Source organism: Rhinichthys klamathensis, unplaced genomic scaffold (genome assembly GCF_029890125.1).
Source record: "Rhinichthys klamathensis goyatoka isolate OS25496 unplaced genomic scaffold, OSU_Roscu_1.1 h1tg000181l_1, whole genome shotgun sequence".
NCBI lineage: Eukaryota > Metazoa > Chordata > Actinopteri > Cypriniformes > Leuciscidae > Rhinichthys > Rhinichthys klamathensis.
The window spans coordinates 690,639-716,422 of NW_026606709.1; the positions used below are offsets into that span (position 1 = coordinate 690,639).

The 25,784-nt window shown below is 36.7% G+C and overlaps 1 protein-coding gene across 1 annotated transcript; it reads left to right on the forward strand.

Moving 5' to 3' along the window:
- The first annotated feature begins 159 nt into the window (after positions 1–159).
- swap70b (switching B cell complex subunit SWAP70b) lies at positions 160–24,869 on the forward strand. The gene is made up of 12 exons (XM_056261181.1): positions 160–326; positions 956–1,096; positions 10,040–10,213; positions 11,169–11,396; positions 13,050–13,196; positions 13,352–13,460; positions 14,295–14,476; positions 17,014–17,121; positions 18,684–18,850; positions 20,967–21,165; positions 21,338–21,434; positions 23,994–24,869. The coding sequence occupies exons 1-12, from the start codon at positions 168–170 to the stop codon at positions 24,110–24,112; spliced, it is 1,830 nt and encodes a 609-aa protein (XP_056117156.1). The 5' UTR covers positions 160–167; the 3' UTR covers positions 24,113–24,869.
- The last annotated feature ends 915 nt before the right edge of the window (positions 24,870–25,784 follow it).

Here is a 25,784-nt window from a genome sequence, read left to right on the forward strand (position 1 = left end):
ATATAAAAAAAATATTATTCATAATTATCACCCTGCCTACTGACTATTGATGTCATAAATTCCTGGCAAGTCTTTCAGCAGCACGCGCTCATCGCTGAGTGGTGCTCTAACTACGAGTTGTGTAGTTCTAGTTCTAAGGTCATGTGACCGCTCTATTGTAAAACCTCATGAGAAAACAGTTCACATCAAGAGCGACGCCAGACAGTAGTCGGGAAACACTACCTCTGAAAATGGGACTAAGGGACGAACTTCTCAAGGCGATATGGCATGCATTCACAGCCCTGGATGTGGATAAAAGTGGGAAAGTGTCTAAGTCACAGTTAAAGGTTTGTTTTTGCCTTTGCATTAACTGTATTGTTCTTTTAAGTTTGGGTACTGGAGTGTAACAGTTGTTTCAATAGCTCAGTGCGGGAAATTCTTAGTGTTTAAGGACGCGTGAATTATAGACGCACTGACTGTAAATGTAACAATGTTTCATGTGACGTTGTCTTTAGAATTTCAAACTCTAGTTTGTTTCAAAACTTCACAACGTTATAAAGTAGCCTACTCTTGGACAGAGAGTGCTGTTTCTGAGGTCTGACTTTATTGTTGTGCGTTATAGATGAGGTAATAGATAATATACAAATGCAGCCTGACCAAGACTTTTAGTTATTTTCTAATCGCTCCCAAAACGTTGACTTTGTTACAGACCTCTAAAACTGTATCCAATATTTAAAAACATTCAGATGAAATGGAAGAGTTATGCAAATTAATTAAGGTAATTATATCAACATTTTGTCCAACACATGAAAAGGTTCTCACAAAAATACACAATGACGTCTAAAAAATTCGGCTAAAAAACACTAGGCCTACTTCATAAGTGTTTGAGCACTGATTTAGACAACTATTATTGAATACGAATTTCCATTATTCTTATTGGATACGTTTTGGTATTAATCTCAGTGTTGCCTTGCAGGTGCTTTCCCATAACCTCTGCACAGTGATGAAGATCCCTCATGATCCTGTAGCTCTAGAGGAACACTTTAGAGATGATGATGAAGGTCCTGTTTCCAATCAGGGATACATGCCCTACCTGAACAGATTCATTCTGGACAAGGTGAGCACTTCTTTCATTGTCCAAGAAGTGATCTTGATCATTGTCCAAGAAGTGAGAATTGATCTTACGACAAAAATGCCTGGATTTCCCACATTTTGGACTAAGACATTTTAGATCTTAGTTTTTCTCTAGATAAATAATAATAATAATAATAAACTTTATTTGATACAGTGCCTTTAAAAAGTAGCATCTCAAAGCACTTTATATAAAAATAATGAAATTAAAAAGATACACATAACTAAACAAGCAATAAAAATACAAAGCCAATATAATCACATGAATCACATAAAAGCCACCCCAAAAAAGTAAGTTTTAAGGGATTCTGCATTCCTAATCTCAGAGCACAGGGAATTCCAACATAAAATATATGTTGACTGTACTGACAAATAATGCTTTTGTGAGTCATTCTTATTACAAACAGCATGCGATTTTTCATGCTGAGCCATGCACTTTATCATAAATGCTGTAATTCTTTTGTTCATTTTCTTATGTGAAAATTTGTCATCTTCATGGAACACTTGACTAAAACAACTGCATTTAGATCTCTTTAAAGTAAGTGTTAGATAAAGTAATAAAAGGCATCCAAAGCATGAGAATTTGTGTTTCATTTTGCAAGAGAAATGATGTTGAAAGTAACATGGAAGAATTACTTTCTTTGTGATTTCTCATTTTCTTATGCAAAAGGAAACAGAGGGAGGGAAGAGATTTCTCAATGCACCACAAAGCAGTTTAATTCTGCTGTTTAGGCAAGATTTGTTGTTGAAATAGGTATCATATAAGCCACACTGAATTTTAATGCCTAAAATTCCTACAGTGGAAAGGCAAATTATACCCTTTGCCTATTTATGTTTATCTGAGGTCTCATGTTTAACAAACTTTGGGGCATTTACATCACTAGCCACGTATTGTCAGCTTTCTCTGGTCACACTTCTGCCTCTAATTGTACAGTTGTATGACTGACCAAACACTCACTCCACCCTGCTGCAAAGAGACCCGCCTTTCCCCTTTCCCTGCATTCCATTTTGATTCTCAGCCAAGTAATTTAACTTGTGGTCAGTGGGAGAAAACAAGTTACACAGTGCTTCACTTAGTTTTACACTCATACATTCACATACTACACACACAGTCATGGCCTGCCCTTCTGTCAGTACACAAACTGTCAGGTTTAGTGTAGGATGCCGAAGACGAGGACACGGGAACTGAAGTATAGTTGATTTATTTACAAAGTCAACTTACAGGAACAGACAGACACAAAGGAAACTCTCCAGGACTTCAAAACACACACAACCATAGATTGACGACGACCAACCAACACTGAGGGAAAACACAGGGCTTAAATGAACAGGGACTAATGGGATAATTAACAGAACACATGTGAAGGGAATTACTAATTAAACAGATCAGGAAACACTAACAGGACTAAACCAAAATCACAAAGACAGGGGGAAACAAGATCACAAAACTGGACTAAACACACTGAAACCGTGACACAAACAGCTTAGTCACCCATCTTAATTCTCATTGCAAGACTATGTATGATTGTGTGATTTTTTGGGTAAATTGTGCTCCACATCTTTCATAGCCTTTCAGCTCTTTTGATTCCAGAAATGCATTGTCTGTAAATGCTATGATGTCAAATGAGGAACAAAAGAGCGCAAACCAACACAAGACCAAAATAGATTGACGCTATATCAAAATGGGTTGACTAGTGCTGTGTGACCCACTTCTTCTAATACATAGTGTGGTTGTACTCTGGTATAACATGCTGTGGCCACAATATGTTTAGAGTTCAAAATGTGTTTGTTTCTCAGCTATGTTTTACTTGAGATGATGGTTAAATGATGCTCAAAAACTTGTCCAAATGACAGGAAACATCTGCTACCTTTCAAAAGTTTGGGATTTAGTCATATTAATTAATAAAAAGTAATACTTTTTTCAGCAATAATAATTTAAATTGATTTGAAAAAGTGACAGTCAAGATTGTTACAAATAAATGCTTTTGAACTTTCTTATTCACAAAAAATATTAAGCAGAACAACTGTTAATATTAAAATAGACCAGAGCCATTTTAAATCCTTATCATGTTTTACAATATAATGTTTATTATTATTATTATTATTATTACTGTTATAATGAAATCCAGCCTTGGAGATCCACTAAAGTGTATAATTGACCATTGTCCCATGGCAATACACCTCACATAATAAAATACTTTGAAGTAAAATTAATACTTTATGTCCATTCCAGTAGCTGTGTAAAGTGAGATAATGTACGTGCAATTGGTTTTTATTCCTTACTTCTTTGTTATATTAAAGTTGTTGACCATAGTTGTTGAAGTTAGTTGACACTGTTTTGTGAACAATATTCAGTTTGTACCATTATAACAGGTCAAATATACATGCAAATCTTCTATAGTTAGAAATATTCACTCAAAGAACTGATTGCATTGACTAGTCTTCAGCTGTAGCTGTCTTGCTCATCCCAAACACTTCATACAGTCAGAGAAACCATAAAGCAGTTATTCACAGGCGTGATAAAGTCTATTTATGAATGTGATGGAGCCCAAGCTCCACTGAATACAAATGAACAGCTTCATCTGGAGAAGAACAGAGGCTCCACTGGCCTCTCAGGTCTCCACAAGGCCCCTATTGTGAGGCTCCCGGAGAAAGCAGGGGCGCGATGGGAGGTGTGCGTGTAAGCGAGGGATCAAATCTGGCACATATATTAGTAAAGAGGAGCTGCCATTTCAAAACAAACAGACTTACACCACTCCAACTGAGACGGCGCTTGAGTTTACAGTGGATTACAGTGACACAGTGTTTAATGGGAGTTTTCTGGTCTCTCTTTTTTTTAATCCATTCTGCTGAATGCATTTTCTTCCTTTGAAGCTAAAAAGATATTCAATTTACCCAAAATATTTAAAAAACAGACATAAAACATTTGCGAACAACTGCTGTTAAAATTTTGTAGATATTTGTTGAGTTGTTATTGTGCTACTGATCTGGGGTTTCCCAAAGCCAACTATGGTCTCCAGTTACGTAGTTACCAATAGAGTTCAACGGAACCTGCAACCAAAGTTGGCTAACCATGGTTTTGTGAAACGCACCCCAGGTTATTTCTTTTCAATTATTTGTATTTTATCTTTTCTTATTCTTTGTCAATAATGTATATATAGGTTTTATTAATATGTTGTAGGTTTATATTGAATAATGACTGTAATATGTTCCAGAGTAGACTAGCTTTCATTAGCTTTAGTCAGACTTGTGTTCAATACACATTGTGACAGACTTGTGTTCAGTACTTTATAATTTGAATTTTGTCCTATCATTTAAAGGCATAACTACTTTTGTTTAATTAGGTTTGTCAGTTTTTTTAGGACATTACTTTTGACACTTGACGTTTTTGTAGTTTACATGTCACAGAGACAATAGAGTGGTGCAGGTATGACATCAGAACCTGGACGTCTAATTCGCCGCTGGTTCCTTCGAAGTTTTTAATAAGTAGGCTAAGTAACTGACAGCTTGGGGTGTGAGTGTGTGCAGTGTGCGTTGTAGAACAAAACGTCAAGTCAAGTCAAGTTAAGTCACCTTTATATGGAATGCCAAAGCTGACTTAATTAAAAATAAATAAATACATAAATAAATATACGAATAAATGTAAAAAAGCAAAAATACATAAATAAATACATAAATAAATATACAAAGAAATGTAAAAAAGTACAAATAAATGAGTATTTATACTTTTATTTCCTTATTTATGTATAATTGTATTTTTTCACACATTTTTTTTTATTTTTATTTATTCATTTATTTATTTCCACTTTTATTTATTTCCGCATTCATTTATGTATATATGTTTTTATGTCTACATTTATTTATTTTTACATTTATTTATTTATACATTTATTTATTTCCACATTTATTTATTTCCACATTTCTTTGTCCGTATGCTAATGAGGGGGGCGTGTTTTACCTCAGACATCAGCAATCGAGCTCAGAGTGGCAGTGCTGAAGCTTTGAGGCCACAGTTACACCTTGTGGTGCGTGTGACCAAACGAAACGCAAGAGGTGTGCGGACAATATCACATTTTAAGTCATGTATATCACCCTAACTGTATGTAGGGTAGGCTATATAGGGTTAACACACATAGCACACATGAACAAAAAACTGCACTTCAACGGCTCTGATAGCAGACACTTGGACATGGAAGCGCATGAAAGTATCCACTATTAATAACAATGTAAACGCGGTGGATAGGGCTGATAAGAGCTTGCGTTTACTGTCGATGATGAGACTCGCACACCAGTGCAGAACGCGGAGAGAAACCAGTGCACATTTCACTGACTCCTACGCAAGCATATTGATCAATGAGTTTGAAACGCGACTCAATACACGGTTTACATTCGCGTTTCATAATTTCGTAATTCGTATGCATAACAGGTGACAATTCAAATGCTTAAAACACAACCCATATTTCATAGATGCTGCTCTTAGATACTGATTAATCACAAGTCATCAATTTGGAATTGTTCTTAAATCAAACAAAAGGGGCTCATGTAAACGCAGCTAGTGAGCCACGCATCACCCCATGCAGTGGAGGACAGAAGCATCATCATGCCCATTCAAACAGCACCTGCCGTGCCCATGGTCGTGCTGATATTGCCCCCTATAAATTGATGTTATATCTACCCAAACCTTATTAAATAGGTAGGCTATACATCATCATATATGTCAAGTTCTTAATATTAATCGATAAACTACTCAGTTATAATTATAATAAGGCACTATGGCTGTTATCAGTAAAATAAAATTAACAAAAGTCATTAAAAGTCAAAATCTTAATACAGAGGAGAATGCTTTTACACTGCAAATACAATTGCATAAAAGTCGTTATGAGATTAATGTTAAAAATAAATGAATATAGAAATATGAAATGATGGAATCAATTAAATGGTATGTTTAAATATGAAACTAAAACAGCCAGTAGGTGGCGGTAAGTCACTGTCTAAACGAGTGAGTCATATCATTAATTCAGACCGATTCATTCAAATACTGATTCATTCAGTTCGGGGGAAAACACCACCTGTTACAGTTAAACTGTACAGCTCAAGGAGCAAAATTATGGCGGGGCGATGTGTGTCTGAGCTGAAATGAAATAAATGCTGTAAAAAAAAAAGCCCATGTATGAGATAATTTTATTATAATTCCCCCCCCCCCCCCGAACGGAATGAATCAGTAGGCTATTTGAATGAATCGGTCTGAATTAATGATATGACTCACTCGTTTAGACAGTGACTTACCGCCACCTACTGGCTGTTTTAGTTTCATATTTAAACATACCATTTAATTGATTCCATCATTTCATATTTCTATATTCATTTATTTTTAACATTAATCTCATAACGACTTTTATGCAATTGTATTTGCAGTGTAAATGCATTCTCCTCTGTAATAAGATTTTGACTTTTAATGACTAATAACTTTTGTTAATTTTATTTTACTGATAACAGCCATAGTGCCTTATTATAATTATAACTGATTAGTTTATCGATTAATATTAAGAACTTGACATATATGATGATGTATAGCCTACCTATTTAATAAGGTTTGGGTAGATATAACATCAATTTATAGGGGGAAATATCACCACGACCATGGGCACGACAGGTGCTGTTTGAATGGGCATGATGATGCTTCTGTCCTCCACTGCATGGGGTGAGGCAACGCTATCTCACGACCAATACGAATGATTAAAAGGTGGCTAATTCGTATGAATTCATACGAACTCACTCGCACGGATTCGTACGATTTGTCTAAACCCACGTGATGGGTAGGTTTAGGGGCGGGGTCTGGGGTTGGTCATTCGTATGAATTCATACGAATTTGGAATTCGTAAAATATGTACGATTTAGCAAAAATCCTACAAATTCGTACGAGTCAGGTCGTATGAATTGTTACGAATTAGCCACTCGTACAAATTCGTACGACATGAGCCCCTTTTGTTTGATTTAAGTATAATTCCAAATTGATGACTTGTGATTAATCAGTATCTAAGAGCAGCATCTATGAAATATGGGTTGTGTTTTAAGCATTTGAATTGTCACCTGCTATGCATACGAAATTATGAAACGCGAATGTAAACCGTGTATTGAGTCGCGTTTCAAACTCACTGATCAATATGCTTGCGTAGGAGTCAGTGAAATGTGCGCTGGTTTCTCTCCGCGTTCTGCACTGGTGTGCGAGTCTCATCATCGACAGTAAACGCAAGCTCTTATCAGCCCTATCCACCGCGTTTACATTGTTATTAATAGTGGATCCTTTCATGCGCTTCCATGTCCAAGTGCCTGCTATCAGACCCGTTGAAGTGCAGTTTCTGTTCATGTGTGCTATGTGTGTTAACCCTATATAGCCTACCCTACATACAGTTAGGGTGATATACATGACTTAAAATGTGATATTGTCCGCACACCTCTTGCGTTTCGTTTGGTCACACGCACCACAAGGTGTAACTGTGGCCTCAAAGCTTCAGCACTGCCACTCTGAGCTCGATTGCTGATGTCTGAGGTAAAACACGCCCCCCTCATTAGCATACGGACAAAGAAATGTGGAAATAAATAAATGTGGAAATAAATAAATGTGGAAATAAATAAATGTATAAATAAAGAAATGTGAAAATAAATAAATGTAGACATAAAAACATACATAAATGAATGTGGAAATAAATAAAAGTGGAAATAAATAAATGAATAAATGTATAAATAAAAAAATAAATAAATGTGTGAAAAAATACAATTATACATAAATAAGGAAATAAAAGTAAAAATACTCATTTATTTGTACTTTTTTACATTTCTTTGTATATTTATTTATGTATTTATTTAAGTATTTTTGCTTTTTTACATTTATTCGTATATTTATTTATGTATTTATTTATTTTTAATTAAGTCAGCTTTGGCATTCCATACCTTTAATGATATAGCACTTTATACAATAGGCTACAGATTGTTTCAAAGCAGCTTAACCGTGATAACAGGAACATTATTAATTTCATCTGTTGTTCAGTTGAAGTCAGTTCAGCGTTAGTTCAGTTCCGTTGTAAAGATCATAAATTAATAAATTAGTTCATTTCATCTATAAAGCAGTTCTGCAAAAATTATGTCATTCTCCAGCTCAGATCAGTTCTCATACAACAGCGTTAGTACAGTCAGATCAATAGTATTGTTGAATATTAAGTGTCCCCGACTAAGCAAGCCAGGGCCATGATGGAACCCAAACTCCATCAGGTGACAGAATGAAGAAAAAAACCTTGGGAGAAACCAGGCTCAGTCAGGGGGCCAGTTCTCCTGAGGCCAACAAACAAACACGGTGTGATTGTGATTCATCACAACAAGTCAGAATTCAGATCGGGATCGATAGCATTCAAATATTCATCCAGTTCCTTTTGCTTGAGGATCGGATTAATCAGGCCAGAATGGAGCCGAAGCTGGCCATATAGGGTCTGTGTGAGGACCCGTCTGGTTCTCGTGGTCTCTGCTGAGGATCTGTGCCGATGGCTGTCATTTCGACGAGGCCTTCACAGGATTTTCCTGTAGACCCGGTCTTTGCTGACATTCTGGGGTGCGTTTTGGTTGTGTCTAGGTGCAGGTCCACCATCTGATCTGGATTTCGACCGGATCCGACTGACTACGGTAACCATGGGATAAGGATGAGACATACAGACTAATATTAGCGTAGATGCTATATTCTTCTTACGAAGTACATCGGGTGTTATAGGAAGTGTTCCCTATTCCGGTTGACCTAATTTATGCAGCCTAACAATAATTTAACTGATTTGAATAATAAAATTGATCATGTGTTATGTGTATGCCATAGTAAAGAGATGTGTTTTTAGTTTAGATTTACACTGACAGAGTGTGTCTGCTTCCTGAACAAGGCTAGGAAGACTATTCCAGAGTTTGGGTGCTAAATTGAAAAAAGGATCTACCGCCTGCAGTTGATTTTGATATTCTGGGTATCAACTTGCCAGAATTAGATCGCAATAGACATGAAGGACTATAATGCGTTAAGAGCTTGCTCAAGTACTGAGCTAAACCATTTAGTGCTTTGTAAGTAATTAGCTCGATTTCAAAATGTATGAGATGTGTTATAGGGAGTCAATGCCGTGCTGACACAACTTGGCTAGTGTGGTCATACTTCCTAGTTCTAGTAAGAACTAGCTGCTGCGTTTTGGTGCAACTGGAGTTTTTTTTTTTAAACGTTTAGCCTTGAGGTCATTAACACATGAACTAACTGTTCCGCATTTGTTATTGAGAGCATTTGTTTTTATTTAGATATGAAGGAACCAGCAGCGAATTAGAATGAAGGGTTCTGACATCATACCTGCACTACCCTATAACAATGGTGTTATAGGGTAGTGCAGGTATGATGTCAGAACCCTTAATTCTGACATCATACCTTTTTGGTTTCAGAAGGTTTCAGAAACTTGCACTTTGTAACACATTTTCAAAAGTTTGCTTTTTCAGGCCCCCAAAATGCTGTCGTCATGTAAATGAATGGCCAAAACGCATACAATGGTTTTTCGTTTTTAGTTGAAAACGCTGTCGTGTTAACGGCCCCAAAGCTTGCTTTGCTAAAATGTTTTGCAGTTTTCCCAACAGAATGTTTCAGATGGACTATTCAGATGGGCACTGGTTGAAAACTGTGCCCAGAATTCTCTAAAAGTATCCATGGGAACTCTAGTTAAGGACTGAGGGGAAAACATGTCTTATTTGCAGTGTTGTGTGTGCTTTGAATAGGTTTCAGGCCTTCTTTGCACTTGTAAACCAGATTCAGGACATTTTGTTCATTCTGATCTGTACATCAAATCTGCTTAGAGTCGAACCTATCTAACACTTTATTCTGCCCATTATTTCTGGTCTCATGAGGACTTTTTTCCCCCTCCAGGTCCAGGACAACTTTGACCGAATAGATTTTAACAGGATGTGTTGGACACTGTGTGCCAGAAAAAACCTAAACAGAAACCACCTTCTTATCTCAGATGATGATGCATTTAAGATCTGGTGCATTTTCAACTTCCTGTCTGAGGATAAATATCCGTTGGTCATGGTCGCTGAGGAGGTGAGAAGAATGATATCTATATTTTTGCTAAATTCTGAAACAAAATGTTACAAGAAAGAACCAGACAGCTTGGTAAAATCATTTGCAAAATGATGTAAACTTGCATGCAATATGAAAAAGGTGCTACTAAATGTCCATGAGATTTCTATTTAGTAAATGTGCAGAGATCTGCATACTGAAAATGGACATACAATTGTCTAAAAACAGGGTTTCCACACCTTTTGACGAATTATTTTCATGACTTTTTGAGTCGATCACTGGAGAAAAATTATTTAATTTCACACAAAGAGCAGTTGCGTTCTGACAAAATATTCTAGAGCTTAACAACAATTTGTATTCAACAATTTTAACAATTCAAATATTTTATCCATTTTCCAGGCATTCAAATCATAATTCCCCAATATTCCCGTATGTTTTTTTGGGAACCCTGGAAAGAGAACAGCCTTTTTCCCAACCTCATTTCATGATTAATAGTGTATTTTTAATCACCCATGATATTTTAATGTAAAAAAAAAAAAAAATACAGTATACAGTTTATTTTACTTCTGTTTTATAAACTTCTGTTAAGTTCTCCCATTCTTGTTATGATTGTGATCAGTCTGTAAGAAGGAAGTTGCCAGCTTGCTGTTATTTTACGTCAGTGTGATATCTGTGATATTTTAATAGAGAGGGAACTATATAATTCATTTTTCATTACATTTATATCATTACATACATATATCAGTATCATTATACTTTTCTTAGTCATACAAATACAATTACTGAATGTGCCAAAGAAAACTTAAGAACTCAAATCCATAATGAGTGCAGCAGGATAGCTATGTTGCACACAAAAAACTATCATCTTACTAAAAAACGTGCATTTGTTTTAGGCCCACAAAAATACCTTTCCATTTCTACACATTTCATCGAAGTATTAAAAAAAGTATTGATATAATTATGTGTTTGTTCTCAGATAGAGTACTTCCTTCGTAAGCTAACGGATACCATGGGTGGCAGCTGGATCGAAGAAAAATTTGAAGAGTACAAGCTCCAGCTGAGCAGCAAGCACCAGTGTCTGATCGTGTGGGAGATGATCGAGTTGGTGGGTATGGGTCACTTCAGTAAGGGCATGGACCGCCAGACCCTCTCCATGGGCATTAATGAAGTGTTCCAGGAACTTATTCTGGATGTGCTCAAACAGGTAAGAAGGAGTATGGCTCCAGTATAATGTAAACTCTATACAGTATACACATACATACAGGGTCCAAAATGTACCTTTTGCCATAATTTCCGTTGGCCTTAGAATTGAGAAAATCTGCTGGCCATAAATATTTCTAATTGGCTATCAAACTATGAAAATGGTATTATTTGGCTGATTTTTCCTTTCATATTTTTGACAAAAATGTTATGAGCTGAGATGTATATGAGCTGGGCCAGGGTTCAACCTTCAGGGATCTGGCACCTGTCACAAATGCTTTTCTCCATAACATGGAGTTATGCAGAAAAACATTTTAAATACAATTTTCACTGAGGTAAAAGTTGTTAGGAGACAAGTTTCTTTAGTTTGTCTTGCATCCTGTCATCATTCGATGTATTAGATATTTTAATTTGATATATAATGCCATCTTTCCTAATGAAGTTACCAGTCAATTTTCGTCTTATTTGGCATTTGGCAGGTGTTAATTTTGGACCCAAAATCATTTAATTATTATATATAATTATTATATAGACAGTTGTGCTCATACCCTTTGAAGGATCTGTTTGATGTACACATTAAAAACAGTAATATTGACAGTTGTTTTAAAAAATAATTTAAAACAACTGTTTTCTATTTTAAAAGGTAATTTATTCCTGTGATGGGCAAAGCTGAAATTGCAGCAGCCATTACATAGTCTTCAGTGTCACACAATCCTTCGGAAATCATTCTAATATGCTGATTTAGTGTTCAATAAACATTTCTAATTGTTATTGTTGTTGAAAACAGTTGCGCTGCTTAATATTTTTGTGGAAACCATGATATATTTATTCGTTTTTGTTTTTTAAAATCTTGTCTTTACTGTCACTTTTAATCAATTTAATGCATCATTTTAAATGATAGTGTATATCCATTATTTAAGCATATTTTTTTTATTAAGTATAGTCAAAATCTTGCTCAGAAGGTAAACCATTAACAGTAAGAATGTTAATTTGCTATGCAAAAATGTACAGTTCGGCTCATGAAGTCATTTTTGAATGAACATGGAAAATCTGGTTTGATATAATCAGTGTTTCACTGTGGTGGCTGTTGCCAAACCTGTTACAATTCAATTTCCTCATGGTTAAGAATGTAAGTCATACCTGGAATGTTAAGTGTAGCCTGACTGTTAATAATGGCCTTTAGTATATTGGCGTCTGGCTATCAGCCATTAAATCAGTTGCCTGTGTTTTGATGTCTGTATGTTTTGTAGATCTGAGGACAGTGTGAACAAAGCACACTTGCATCAGTGTTGTTTTCTGCTTTGACTGTGAATGAGAGAAAGATTGGTGCCAAGGCCAGCTGTGCAGACACAGTCGGGAAAAGATACAGATTAACTAAGTCATAGGAAACTGATTCTTAAACAGGACGCAATACTTACATGGCTTGAAATGTGCATTCAGTGTTAAAGACGCCTTAGAAAAAAAAGAAAAGAGCATGTGAGTCAGCATGGGTATCCAGACTTTTTGGTCTATTTAGCACTTGCAGCAGTGATACAGAGTGACTCATAGATAATTTGAGGAGCAGGACTCACTGTTGTTTCCAGTTGTTGGCTCCACCAGCAGGGAACTGTCAACTGAACTGCAATGTGACCTGTGCTGTTCCTTTGACCTGTTACAGGGTTACATGATGAAAAAGGGCCACAAAAGGAAGAACTGGACCGAGCGGTGGTTCCTGTTGAAGCCCAGTGCAATTTCATACTATGCCAGTGAAGATCTTACAGAGAAGAAAGGAGACATACTACTAGATGGAAACTGTTGTGTTGAGGCAAGAATGTTTTTCTGCAATGATTTATTGTAAACATGATCTCAGCTTGGGTTTTACTGTGAGTGAAATCTGTTTGCAATTGTTATGGTGACATCATTCTCATGGACGCATTTCCTTTTCCTCTTCTTGTGATGACCTCATGCATTCCTCTGCAGTCCTTACCCGATAAGGAGGGCAAAAAGTGCCTTTTCTACGTTAAGTGCTCTGACAAAAGTTTTGAAATCAGCGCCTCCGATAAGAAGAAAAAACAAGAGTGGATTCAAGGTGAGATATGAAATATCCAATCAAAGGTTTGGTCACATTGGGTTTCATTCACTAATAATTGCGTGGATTATTTCGTATTTGTGCACACAGGAGAACATTCACAACACGTGCGTACACACATTAATCTATTCTTAACATCGTTCTGATGTTATTGAATTTGGAGTATTCTAAATGAGCAGCAGTGACTGTGTGCCCGAGGGTAGTCGGTAGTTTACATAAAACACAACCAGACCATCTCCATATAAGGTCTTTCCGCACACCCTTTCCTTACAGCTTCTCGTCACTCTCGTCGTACTTGTCTATTTCTCGAGCAATGCCAAGTGTGCCATTCTCACCAGTTCTCACAATAAACACCTTTTAGACCCAGATTACAAACCTCTCATAGGCCAGCTGTACATACACATATCTGCGTTATTCAGAGAAACCTCTCAGCTGAAGCTATAACGCAGCTTTTCCCTACTCTTTAACTGTATATGATGGAATGTATTTAAGATGAAATTAAATAGTATTATTATATAATTTTATAAATGGATTTTATAAAACAATTAATGCAACATACTTCAATATAATTATAGTTGTGTTAGGATGAAATTAACTTATAGGCTGATTTGGTGCTCAAAAAACATTTGTTTTGAATACTTTACTATTATTCTAAAATGTGGTAAATACTCTTATAAAGAAAGAGTAGGTCTGTACTGGAGCGCATACTGTTTATATTGTTTCATAATCCTTTATTGTTATTCACCATTGTCAGGTTAGTATATTACATTTTTGTGAGAGTTATCTTGTTAATATTGAAACATTGAATCATTTCTGTGATTTATGCCCACTCAGCTATTCAGACTTGTATCACACTCCTGAAGGTCGGACGTCCGGCTCCACACCACGAGGCACGGCAGAAACGGCGAGAGTTACGACAGAAACAACAGGCTGAGCAGGAAGAACTGGAGCTGAGGATGAGAGAGCTGCAGACGGCCAATGAGAACAAACAGAGAGAGCTGGAGGCCATGAGGAAGGTCTGTAATGTTCTACATCAACAGTTGCTGAGCTTCCAGTCTCTCTGAGTTTCTAGCAACTCACAAACAAATGTCTCTCAGACCTTTTACTGGAAATTGCATGTTTTGTTCCTTCTGCATTTGAAATTTCATTTATGTTTTTATATAACAATCCTTGCAAAATGTCACCATCTCTGGAAAATTTTACTACAACTATGGGACTTGTAGAAAAACCTGTATTTAGTCATGCATGGAATGGCAAAAACATTTTGCATTTAAAATGAAAAGATAAAGTGTTGTATGTATTGTGAACAAAACTACAAGTGAAATGAGTGAACTATGAGTGAAACAGGAACTTTGTCTTTTGCCACTGACCATTCATGAAACAATGTTTCCCCAGGAACCCACGGTGGTTCTTTGTAATCTCTCTCTCTGCTATTCATGAATTTTGATGTCACTGAAACCCTTTTCTTTAATTTCAAGTACCACCTTCCCTATTCAGGCCCTCTACAGAAACTTGCAGCAGAACTTGTTTCATCCTAAGCAGACTGTACTGAAAGCTGAAATCAGATTAGCTTGAGTGTGTGGTTTCACACCCTATAGAGAGATGTGGATTGAGCAAAGAAGTGAGTTTAGTATGTATGTGTGAGAGTTGGGGGTTAGGATTTAGGTTAGGAGAAATAGTATTTTCTCATTTAACCCCTCTTAACCTTCTTTCATCTCATTTCTCGTTATCCTAATTATCTTTTCTGGTTGAGTGATTTAATATTGCTAAATCAGGGTTTAGCCAGACTTATCCCCAGTGAGTTTTGTCATCAGCAAGTGGATTTAAATCTGTAAGATAAGCATGACCATGAACAGATTTAGCACTTCGACTAATCAACCAAGACTGAGATTTTAATGGTGAGCATTTAAATATTGAGTAATGTGCAGTAAAGTAATGTGTCTTTCGTTTGTCTGCGTTTATATACTTTAAGCAATACTAAATTAATCTTTTGGCATACAAATATAAATCAATAATGTAGACTTGATTCTTTGACTAGCTATACACAAGAACCACTATAAACTATTTAAAAACATTCAAACATTTACTTGACAAGTTTTTTTTTCATCATTTTTATATATATATATATATATAAACATTTAAAAAACATATAAGTATTAAAAAACTTTAAGTGTTTAAACTGTTTAAATGTGTTTTGTAAATAGAACTGTTTAAATAGAAATTATTCTATATTAATTATTGGTTTACTTAGTCCATGAACACAGACAAATTAAAATTTAAACAGTGTTTTATGTATTTATTAATTTGCCTGCATGCTTTCCGTTTAAGCATTTAATGTAGAAAAATGAAATTCTGTCATCATTTACTCACCCTCAAGTTGTTCCAAACCAGTATAATTTTTTTTCTTTTTCTGCTGAACACAAAAGAAGATATGTTGAAGAATATGGGTTACCTAACAGTTGATAGACCCGATTGACTTCCATAGTATGGGGAAAAAAAACTATGGAAGTTAATTGGGTCCATCAACTGTTATTACCGACATTCTTCAAAATACTTTCTTTTGTGTTCAGCAGAAGAAAAAACTAAAGGTGATGATACACAGGGCAACTTTTTGAGCAATGTTGCTGGGCAATCTTGCCGAGCGATTGCTGCCTGGGCACTTTCCCATTGAAAATGGGCAATACATTTCTATCTGGATAATTTAGGTCGGTCGTGGGCCCTGCGTCTCATCTGGTTGCCCGTTGACGGCAACATTGCCCAGCAACATTGCTCAAAAAGTTGCCCTGTGTATCATCACCATAACAGCTGATTACAGTATATTACACGCAATACAATATTCTCTGATAGAAAACCAGTGGCACAGTAAATGCAGTGTTAACTGGAAACAATAATTTAATTTACAGTGATGACAAGTTCTCATTGTCTGGTCCAGTTGTGTCTGAACTGTTGTCTGAATGGAGAACAGTCCAGCATTGATGTGTCAGTGCCTCTCCCCCTGTCCTCTAATACATGGCAGGACAATAGGGGCCTGGGGAGAGAGCTAGAGAGGGCCGTTCCAAACCCTGAGGAGTTCATACTGGAACAATACCTCCCCTGTCACTCAGCACGGCCACCTGGGATCTCACACGGACCTGCCATCTGAGCACAACCACCATATAGACAGAGATTGGGGGGCGAGACTGTGGTCAGCTGTGTAAATGGAGGATATTGTTGCTGTTTATATTTAACTAGAAATAAAAAAATATATATATTCTGGCTTTTACTACATTGTGCTCAAGAGTTATGGGTGTGGATGTGTCAGTTTTAGTGGTTCTGTGGTTTATTTGTGTTTGGGTTGGTTAGATCCTGCTGTGCTAAAGTTTGCATATGGTACACATTCACTGGCCCTAATCCAGATGGTACTGCCCATCTCTGACCACTTGCATTCTGGGTAGTGGTATTATGATCCAATGAAGAGAAGTTGCTTGTTTCCTCCTTTTAATAGCCAACTCTTAAAATCCAGTTCAACACGTGTATCTGTTTTATTTACAAATGAAGTGTTTGTGTTGCACAGAAACTGGAGGAGGCTGCAGCCAATGCAACAGAAGAGGAACACAGACGTCTGCAGACCCAGAACGAGCTGCAGGATCTCTACCGGGTGGAAATGGAGAAAGAAAAAATGGTACTTGTTTTCTCTGTATATCTGATTGGTGACCGTTTGGCTAGCTTTCTATTGACATAGCACCCACTCTTCTATGGTTTTGATATCATGCACCTAGAGATGTTAATCTGACCAATAGCAGTCATTACTTCAGCTCCACGGGGCCTTATTTGATTATTACAGGAAGTACGCTGCAGCATATGTTCTGCTTTCTACTATTATAACTGGAAATGTGGAAGCACAAAATGATAATCAGTCTCATTCTCTCTGAACTGATACATTATTTGCATTAGTGGAATTGCACTAGCATGGTTTAAATCATACTTAACTGACCGTTATCAGTTTGTAGCAATAAATGAAGAGATGTCTTATCGATCACAAGTTCAGTATGGCGTACCACAAGGCTCAGTACTAGGACCGTTGCTGTTCACTCTGTACATGCTACCATTAGGAGATATCATTAGGAAACATGGAGTTAGCTTTCACTGTTATGCCGATGATACTCAGCTGTATATTTCTTCAAAACCCAACGAAACTTACCAATTCACAAAATTAACGGAATGCATAGCTGATATAAAAAATTGGATGACTAGTAATTTCCTACTACTAAATTCTGAAAAGACAGAGATTCTAATTATTGGACAAAAAACTTCCACACGTAATAACCTAGAATACTGTCTAACACTTAATGGTTGCTCTGTTAAGTCTTCGTCGTCGGTTAGGAACCTGGGTGTGCTCTTTGATACCAACCTTTCTTTTGAAAGCCACGTGTCTAGTATCTGTAAAACTGCATTTTTCCATCTTAAAAATATATCTAAAATACGACATATGCTCTCATTGGGAAATGCGGAACAATTAGTTCATGCGTTCATGACCTCAAGGCTAGACTATTGTAATGCTCTACTGGGTGGTTGCCCTGCATGCTTAATAAATAAACTACAGCTAGTTCAAAACGCAGCAGCTCGAGTTCTTACCAGAACCAGGAAATATGGAAAGACAAGTAGTTTGTTTAGGCATGGGTTGTATGGAATTACAAATCTGCGCACATATTTTCAAAAGCACATAACTATAGAATCAATTCTGAATGTGCACGTGAACGCCGTCAGCGTTAATCACAGGTTCGCGTTTAAAGTCTGATCATTTCGACGGAGGTGAATCAATCAAAATTAACTTTAGCTGGAAATAACATTATTCAAGAACCGCTATAAAACCAAAACAATCTCTGTTACCTTAAATTATATGTTTATCTCTGTAAAGCTGCTTTGAAACAATCCATAGTTAAAAGCGCTATATAAATGAAGATGACTTGACTTGACTTGATTAGATTTTATGGCATTTTTTAAAGGGAGAGGTCATCTAAAAATTAAGTTTGTCATCATTTGGTCATCATCATGTGTTTCCAAACCTGAATGACTTTACTTTCTTCTGTGGAAGTGGAACACAAAAGATATTTTGAAAAATGTTTTTGTCCAATGAAAGTCAATGGGGTCCGGTGTTGTTTCGAAAATTAAAACATTATTTGAAATATCGTCTTATGTGTTCTGCAGAATAAGGGATTTTTACAATTATTTTGTGTGTTTTAGGTGCGGCAGCAAATGGAGGAACAGGTGGCTCAAAAGTCCAGTGAGTTAGAGCAGTATCTGCAGCGCGTACGTGAGCTGGAGAGCATGTACCACCGCTTAGAAGAAGCACTAGAGGACGAAAGACAGGCCAGACAGGATGAGGAAACTGTCAGAAAACTACAGGCCAGGTAAATATGTATAAAGTCAGGGCCGTTTCTGACCATTTTGGTGCCCTATTTCAGCAATATAGTTGAAGAATTACATACAAAATAACATACAATTAATTCGCCTACTCAAAAATAGTTGATAGGAGACTAAGATTTTCACATATGAACAGACTACTTTGTTACTGTACTTAAGTAAAGAGAGTCTGTCTCTTCCAAGCCTATTTATTCAGTTCCTCACTGTAGCTTATGTGAGAATAAGCTGTAGATTGATCTGCTCATAGTTCCAAAGAAACATATTATTATACCATAGACACACAGTTGAGGCATGAAGGTCATGTGGCACCTGGAATGGGGCAACCTACAAAGAGCCGTCCATTTCCTTGTAAGGTGGGAAGTTGCAGTAGCGTCACAAACACATGATGTCTGTTCAAGTCTGCAGTTCCTGTTCCCTGTCTCACCCCACGAAAGCCATCTCTCTTCCTGTGTTTGTGCTGACCCATCGCAAGCTCATCACTTACCCAAACACACACAAACTGACACAATCTGCACTATTAACCGTGTGTGAATTCCCCTAATTTATATGGCCACACATCTTGCCTCGCAAAGGCCATTCTGTTTAAAATATATACAATTCAATGCTTGCTTTAGGCTCGGTTCACATATAGCGCCTGAAAACGCTAGGCGCGCCGCGTTCTCCTTTTTCCAAAGCACTAGGGCGGTTGCGCTCCGGTTGGTTCTTGTCACGTGACCTACGGTGCGCTTGCGGCATTCTGAAAAGTTGAGATGTTTTTATATGTTTGGAGTCTCGATGCTTCCATTATGAGCGCGCATACCGTGCGCCTACATTTGAAATAACGAACTTGAGCGCGCAAAAGACGCGATATGTGAACAGGCCCTTATACAGTCTATTTTAGGTCACATCATGAGTTTATATACAGTAAAAATGTATCTTAAATTTACTTTAGTTCACATTTGTAACCGTATGTCAGTACTTTGCAGGGTTGTTATTTAACGTTAGCTGTGTTATATTCATCTGCAACATCAATGTGGACTGGACTTTTATAAAGATCCATTTGGCCAAAATTTTAAATGCATTGTAAAGCAAACACATGAGGAGAGTTCTCCACAACTGGCAGATCAATATGCTACTTCTTTTCTCTCCAATACAGTAGAAAATTAAATTAAATTAAATGTGGAGGAATTTAACTGTGACCAGATGATTGACAGGCCAGTTATGTGACAGGATGTGTGTAACTATGCGACAGAACGCCTTCTAAAAGACACAATTTAATGACATGATAGTATGTCCAAAAGCGTGTCTACCCTTTTGCTACACACTCAAAAGTTTCATCACAAAAAGAGTTCATACTTTTAGGGTGTAGTACAAATGTGCAAATAGGGACATAGCACAACAACACTCTTACTTCAGCAATAAAAACAAAAAAATTTAACATTATTATTTAAAGTCTTTTTTGCTTATTGTTGAATTGGATCATCGAAGATCAGCATTAAAAGCAGATTTTTATATTTGTGTCATTTAACATTTAATTATTGTAGGTATTCTGAGTTTGCATTTCACTATTTTGATTAATTTTAAGGAATACTGAATCTGTTTTTGTGCAAGTCAGATGAGTAAATGCATGCTCACATTTATTCTAGAACTACAGTAACAACGACTCTGCACTTACTCCCGATTTCTCACAACAATGGGGACAGGAGAGGTGTCAGTCAATAAATGGGAAGACACAGTAACTTAAATTCTTTTTTTGAAAAAGTAACTCAGATTGTTTGTTAATTTAAAAGTATTTTAAAAATGTACTGTTTACTTCAAAAAGTATTCTGATTACGTAACTGGTAATGTGTTACCCCTAACACTGCCAGTACCAGTATAAGAATGTATTTGAGCAGTGTTATTTCACTAACACACTATGACAAATAGTTTATAAATACTTTTTGGGTGGCATAGCAGTAACGCAAGAGCTTGCGACAAGGATTTACCACTTCCCCCCACCACTTTTCTGTTTGCCTCTCTACTGGTTGTCTAATAAAGATCTAAAAAGCTTGTAAATATAATACAATGGCATTTGAAAATGAAATGTTTTTTAAATGTGATCACGTGTATCTCTGCCTGCTGCAGTCTGCTGGAGGAGGAGGTATCCAAGCGTGCAGAGCTGGAGCAGATACACCTGTATCAACAGCAGACCATTTCTCAGACACAAGCAGAGAAGCAGGAGCTGGAACGAGAACGGCTGGCAAAGGAAAGCGCTTTGGAGTCTGCCATGCAGCAGCTGCAGCAGCTCGAGGCGGACAGACTGGGGGCTCTGGAGCAATATGAGGTAGGACACTAGAATAATATAGCTGCAGGCTAATTATACTCAAGTTGCGATCGTTCTTGCTCTCAAAAATGTTTGTGTGTAGATTGCCATCTAGTGGCTGAATTGGTGCAATGTAACCACTCTTTTATTTTGCTACTTCTCATGATAGGTTTGCATGTTTTTGTCTGAGCAGGAGGTGATGAAGAAACTAGCAGATGCTGCTAATAATACAAAGAGCTGGAAAGACAAGGTGACCCACCATGAGGGACTCATACGGCTCATTCAGCCAGGTGACCTATTTTTTTAATTTAAGCACTTTTATTTAACATTTATTTACCAGCACCTGGGGCCTCATGTATCAACACTGCGTACGCACAAAAACACAGCGTACGCCAGCTTTCACGTTCACGGCCAGATGTACTAACAGTGAAATTAACGTAAGAATGTGCGTTCCTCCAAGTAAACTTCATGTCTGGCGTACGTATATTTGTCGTGATTTTTGCCCGTTGGCGACTCATAGAGGCAATAAAGTGAAGTGGCAAACATTACACTATACGAATTGTTCTATCGCACCACCAGCTGTCAGATATTGCTTATAATTTGTAATTGATAAATTATTTGACATATTATTGTCACACGAGTTTTATTAAAATATTACATTATGCAATTAAGTAAGAACATATATAAAGCATGTCCAAATTGATACAACCCGTCTAGCAATGGCAGCGTTGGCTTAACTAGGAATAAAAAATAAACTTCATTAATTCGGTCAGTAAAGATAAAAAAAGAAAGTCATATTTTTATTCAGCAAGGACACATTGAAGTGACAAGTAAAAGTGACAGTAAATGGATTTATAATGTTACAAAAGATTATAAGATTTCGACATCTGTTTGATTTAAGTTTTTATTCATTAAAGAATCCTGAAAATACTATATCATGGTTTCCACGAAAATATGAAGCAGAAGCACAACTGTTTTCAACACTGATAATAATCATAAATGTTTATTGATCATCAAATCATCATATTAGACACTGAAGACTGGAGAAATTATGCTGACAATTCAGCTTTGATCACAGGAATAAATTACCGTACACTTTACTATATATTCACATAAAAGACATTTTCAGTGAAATTTCGTTTCTTGCCTGCTTTAGCCATGTTCTTGCAGGTTTCTTTTGCCAAATTGGACTAATTACCATATTTAAATTAATTTAATTGGGGTAGGAGACTGGGTGGGGCGTTGTGCTCAATTTTACGTTAATTTGGATGTACAAAGAGAATATGCGTGGGATCCTTCGTACGCAGAGATTCATACATCTGCTTTTTTTTTGTGCGTACGCACATTTACAGCTTTGTCCGTACGCAATGTTTTAGTATGAATTCAACACAAGTCTTTGTACATCAGGCCCCTGATCTTTTCACATACGACTATCATTTTTATGCCTTATTCACATCGAGACTGCACACATTTTTGACAACAAAAGATAATAAAATAGAACAATGCGTCTATATTAACCCCTTCACACCGATTATGTAATATACTGCGATGGAAAATTGGCTATTATTATCGATGTAATTAAAGGCACACTGTGGAATTTTTGGCCACTAGGGTGCGCTCGACCTGTAATTTTCACGTCTAGTGCCCCTAGAGGCCACAAGCGCCGCAGCATTGTCGCAAAAGTCAACAAACAGTCAACCGGTCAACCTCCCGTGTCTTTGTGTGTGCAGACGGCATTTGATTTGTATGTTGGAGAAAGTTAATCGATTCACTACTGACCAAAATAATTATATAAATATAAGATTAATAATATAAATCCTATAAAGAAAACAAATTGAATAAAAGTAGCATACGCAGAAAACAATGTCTGATCAGGTAAGTCGCATTGACAAGGGTTGCCCAATCCTGCTCCTGCCGATCGTCTGTCCTGCACAGTTCATCTCCAACCCTAATCAAACACGCCTGATGCAAACAATTAACGTCTTCAGGATCTCTTTGCAATGGGTTGGAGATGAAATCGAGTAGTCGGGAAATCGTGTAACAAAACTGATATAACTCACTACATATTTCCGTTATTTGTAGTCTTCAGTTTGTTTTTCCTTTTACACAAATACAAACATATATGAGCTGAAAGGAAAAAAAAACATTTACATTTGTATACGGCAGTATGTTGTGACTTATATCAGTTTTGTTACACGAATTCGCAGTAAATATTACATTATATATACACTTTTATGCCGATGTTTATTTTAAACTCTCCCTTTTTCTTTTTTTGGTCTCCTCTGACAAAATCTTTGCTTTCTTCGCTTTCTTCCGAGTAGCTGTTGATTCAGCCATGACGACAACATACAGACGCCGGCAATCAAACGCGAGTTGAGCTCTCACGTTAGAATTTGAGGAAGTTGGGGTGGTGGGGGAAGTGACGTATGCCGTAAAGCAGTCGAATTTTGTAGTTCTTTTTGTGCTCGGGTTCCTACCCGAAACCCGAAGTTACATAGTGCTAGTAAAAGCGATACAGACACCTTCAGGCTTCGGCAGACGTGTCATTCAACCTATTGTAAGTCGATGTACCATCTCAATGGGTTTTGGTAATATATTATAAAGGTTGAAAAGTTCCACAGTGTGCCTTTAATGTCTGTATTAATAATAATAAACAACAATAATAACCGTTTATTTTTTAAAATAATATTAACAGTTTATTATTATTATTTACTGATCATCTAGTGCCATGAAAATGCAGTTGACCGTTTATGCTCATATTAATCTAATTTGTGACTAAATTTAGATTAGTGTCTGCTGAATTAATTCATTTTCATATCTTATTTATCTTATTGTATGTTTTTTTTCAGGTCCTAAGCACCCTCAGAAAATCACAAACTGGGGACCTGCAGCATTCACAGAGGCAGAACTGAGTCTGAGAGAAAAGGACTGGCAGGTCAAGAAAAACAGGCCTGCTACACCACAGTAGTGCCCTTAAAGTTTTGTTAGTTATGCTGTGCTGATAATACACCGTTACTGTAGATAAAGTCACTAGTGAAGTATGTATGCTGCCTCCGGGGGGTTAGTCTCTGACCACACTAAACCTGTAGGCCACTTGACTTTACATAGGGTTAAGTTTAGCCTGGCTTCATCTGAAGAATCGTGTCTCACCATTGCAATCTATACTGTAACATTCCAGTGTCATTTGGCCCTCTGCTTTGAAGTGATTTTATACATTTTTGTATGATGTTCTACATCTTGTGAATGTTAATTTTGGTGCATTTCCACCGAAGTAATGGCAGATGTTTCTTCCCCGTAGTTCATGAGTTTTAAACCCTTTTTTTATTTTTATAAAAGTAAAAAAAAAAAAAACGGTGACCTTACTGACCAAGTAACTTTTTACAAAGTGCACTTATATCTCTAATTTAGTTTTACATTTTTTTTAATTAAAAATGTCTATCATATATCATGTAAAATGGTCTAAAAACATTCTGATAATTTATACTATACGTAATACTTTTGCAAGAACAGTTCACATAGCAGTTGTACCCATTCTCATTCAAGGAGACATGATTGCGGTATTAACTCATTATTAACAAAACTCAATACCACAATTTATCTGTGTTTTTTGGGATTATTCAGTCAGTTACAATACCGTACCAAACTAATGTGTTTGCCTCAAACTAATGCCCAGATTTAAGTCCTGAGACTGTATTGTTTATCATTCAATAAAAAAGGCATTATTTGATAGTTGTAAATTATTTATTTTCTGTGTTATATAACCTTCTGCCTTGATACCGGAGTAATTTTGTTCAGTGCATGAAAGGTGAAAGGTTTTAATAGTAACCGTCCACAAGGGGTCGCTAGATTACTGTATTTACAGCCCTGCTTGTAGAAATGGTTGGATATTGGATGTGAAAAGGGACCTGGCTAATTGCTGAAAGGTTTTAATGCATCTATAAATATATAATGTATTCCTAATTCATATTGGACAAATTTGATGGAGAATTTACATTTATTTGAGCTTTTATGTCTGAATGTCACGAGTTGGCAACTTGGCCTATATCATCTGTTTCAGTAGTGGCTCCTGGCCGTAAATGTAGGTAGGGCATATTCTGGGCCTTAGCGCTAGTTTATGATACACCTTTTGTTTTATCTATAATTATATTTTGTTATATCACTCACGCTATATATTCTAATCGTTGAACACACCAGACACACACTTTTGGTAGAATTCCAACGTCCTTGCGTTATTTAGCCTAAGGGTGGCGCTCTAATGATGGTTGACAGACTTCAGTACACGTCATCTTAGAATTGCCTTAATGTAGCTATAAACTGCCTCCGAATGTTGTTTTAGAACGTTGTAGGAATTCCAGTGAGGAAAACAAAGTCATGTCTGTTCTCAGAACAAACATGAAACAAACACAACAGAACTAGCCTACTGTGTAGGCCTATAGAGGCTACCCAGCAAACATTGGTCCGACGGCAACGTCGTGTCCCTGGCCAAAAATAGTTGCGGCCAGGACGTCATAAATCGGTAAAAAATGTAACACAAAACATTTCCTAAAAATGCATTCAGATACATTTGTACATGTCTACAGTTGCATGTATAATTGTTATTTTAACTTTTAGCTCGTGTAGTTATGTTTAGTGTATCGGGT

Coding starts and splice junctions, on each gene's coding strand:
- swap70b (XM_056261181.1), top strand. CDS start 168: ATGAGAAAACAGTTCACATCAAGAGCGACGCCAGACAGTAGTCGGGAA. Junction 13,461..14,294: donor AAAACAAGAGTGGATTCAAG/GTGAGATATGAA, acceptor ATGCCCACTCAG/CTATTCAGACTTGTATCACA. Junction 14,477..17,013: donor AGCTGGAGGCCATGAGGAAG/GTCTGTAATGTT, acceptor TGTGTTGCACAG/AAACTGGAGGAGGCTGCAGC.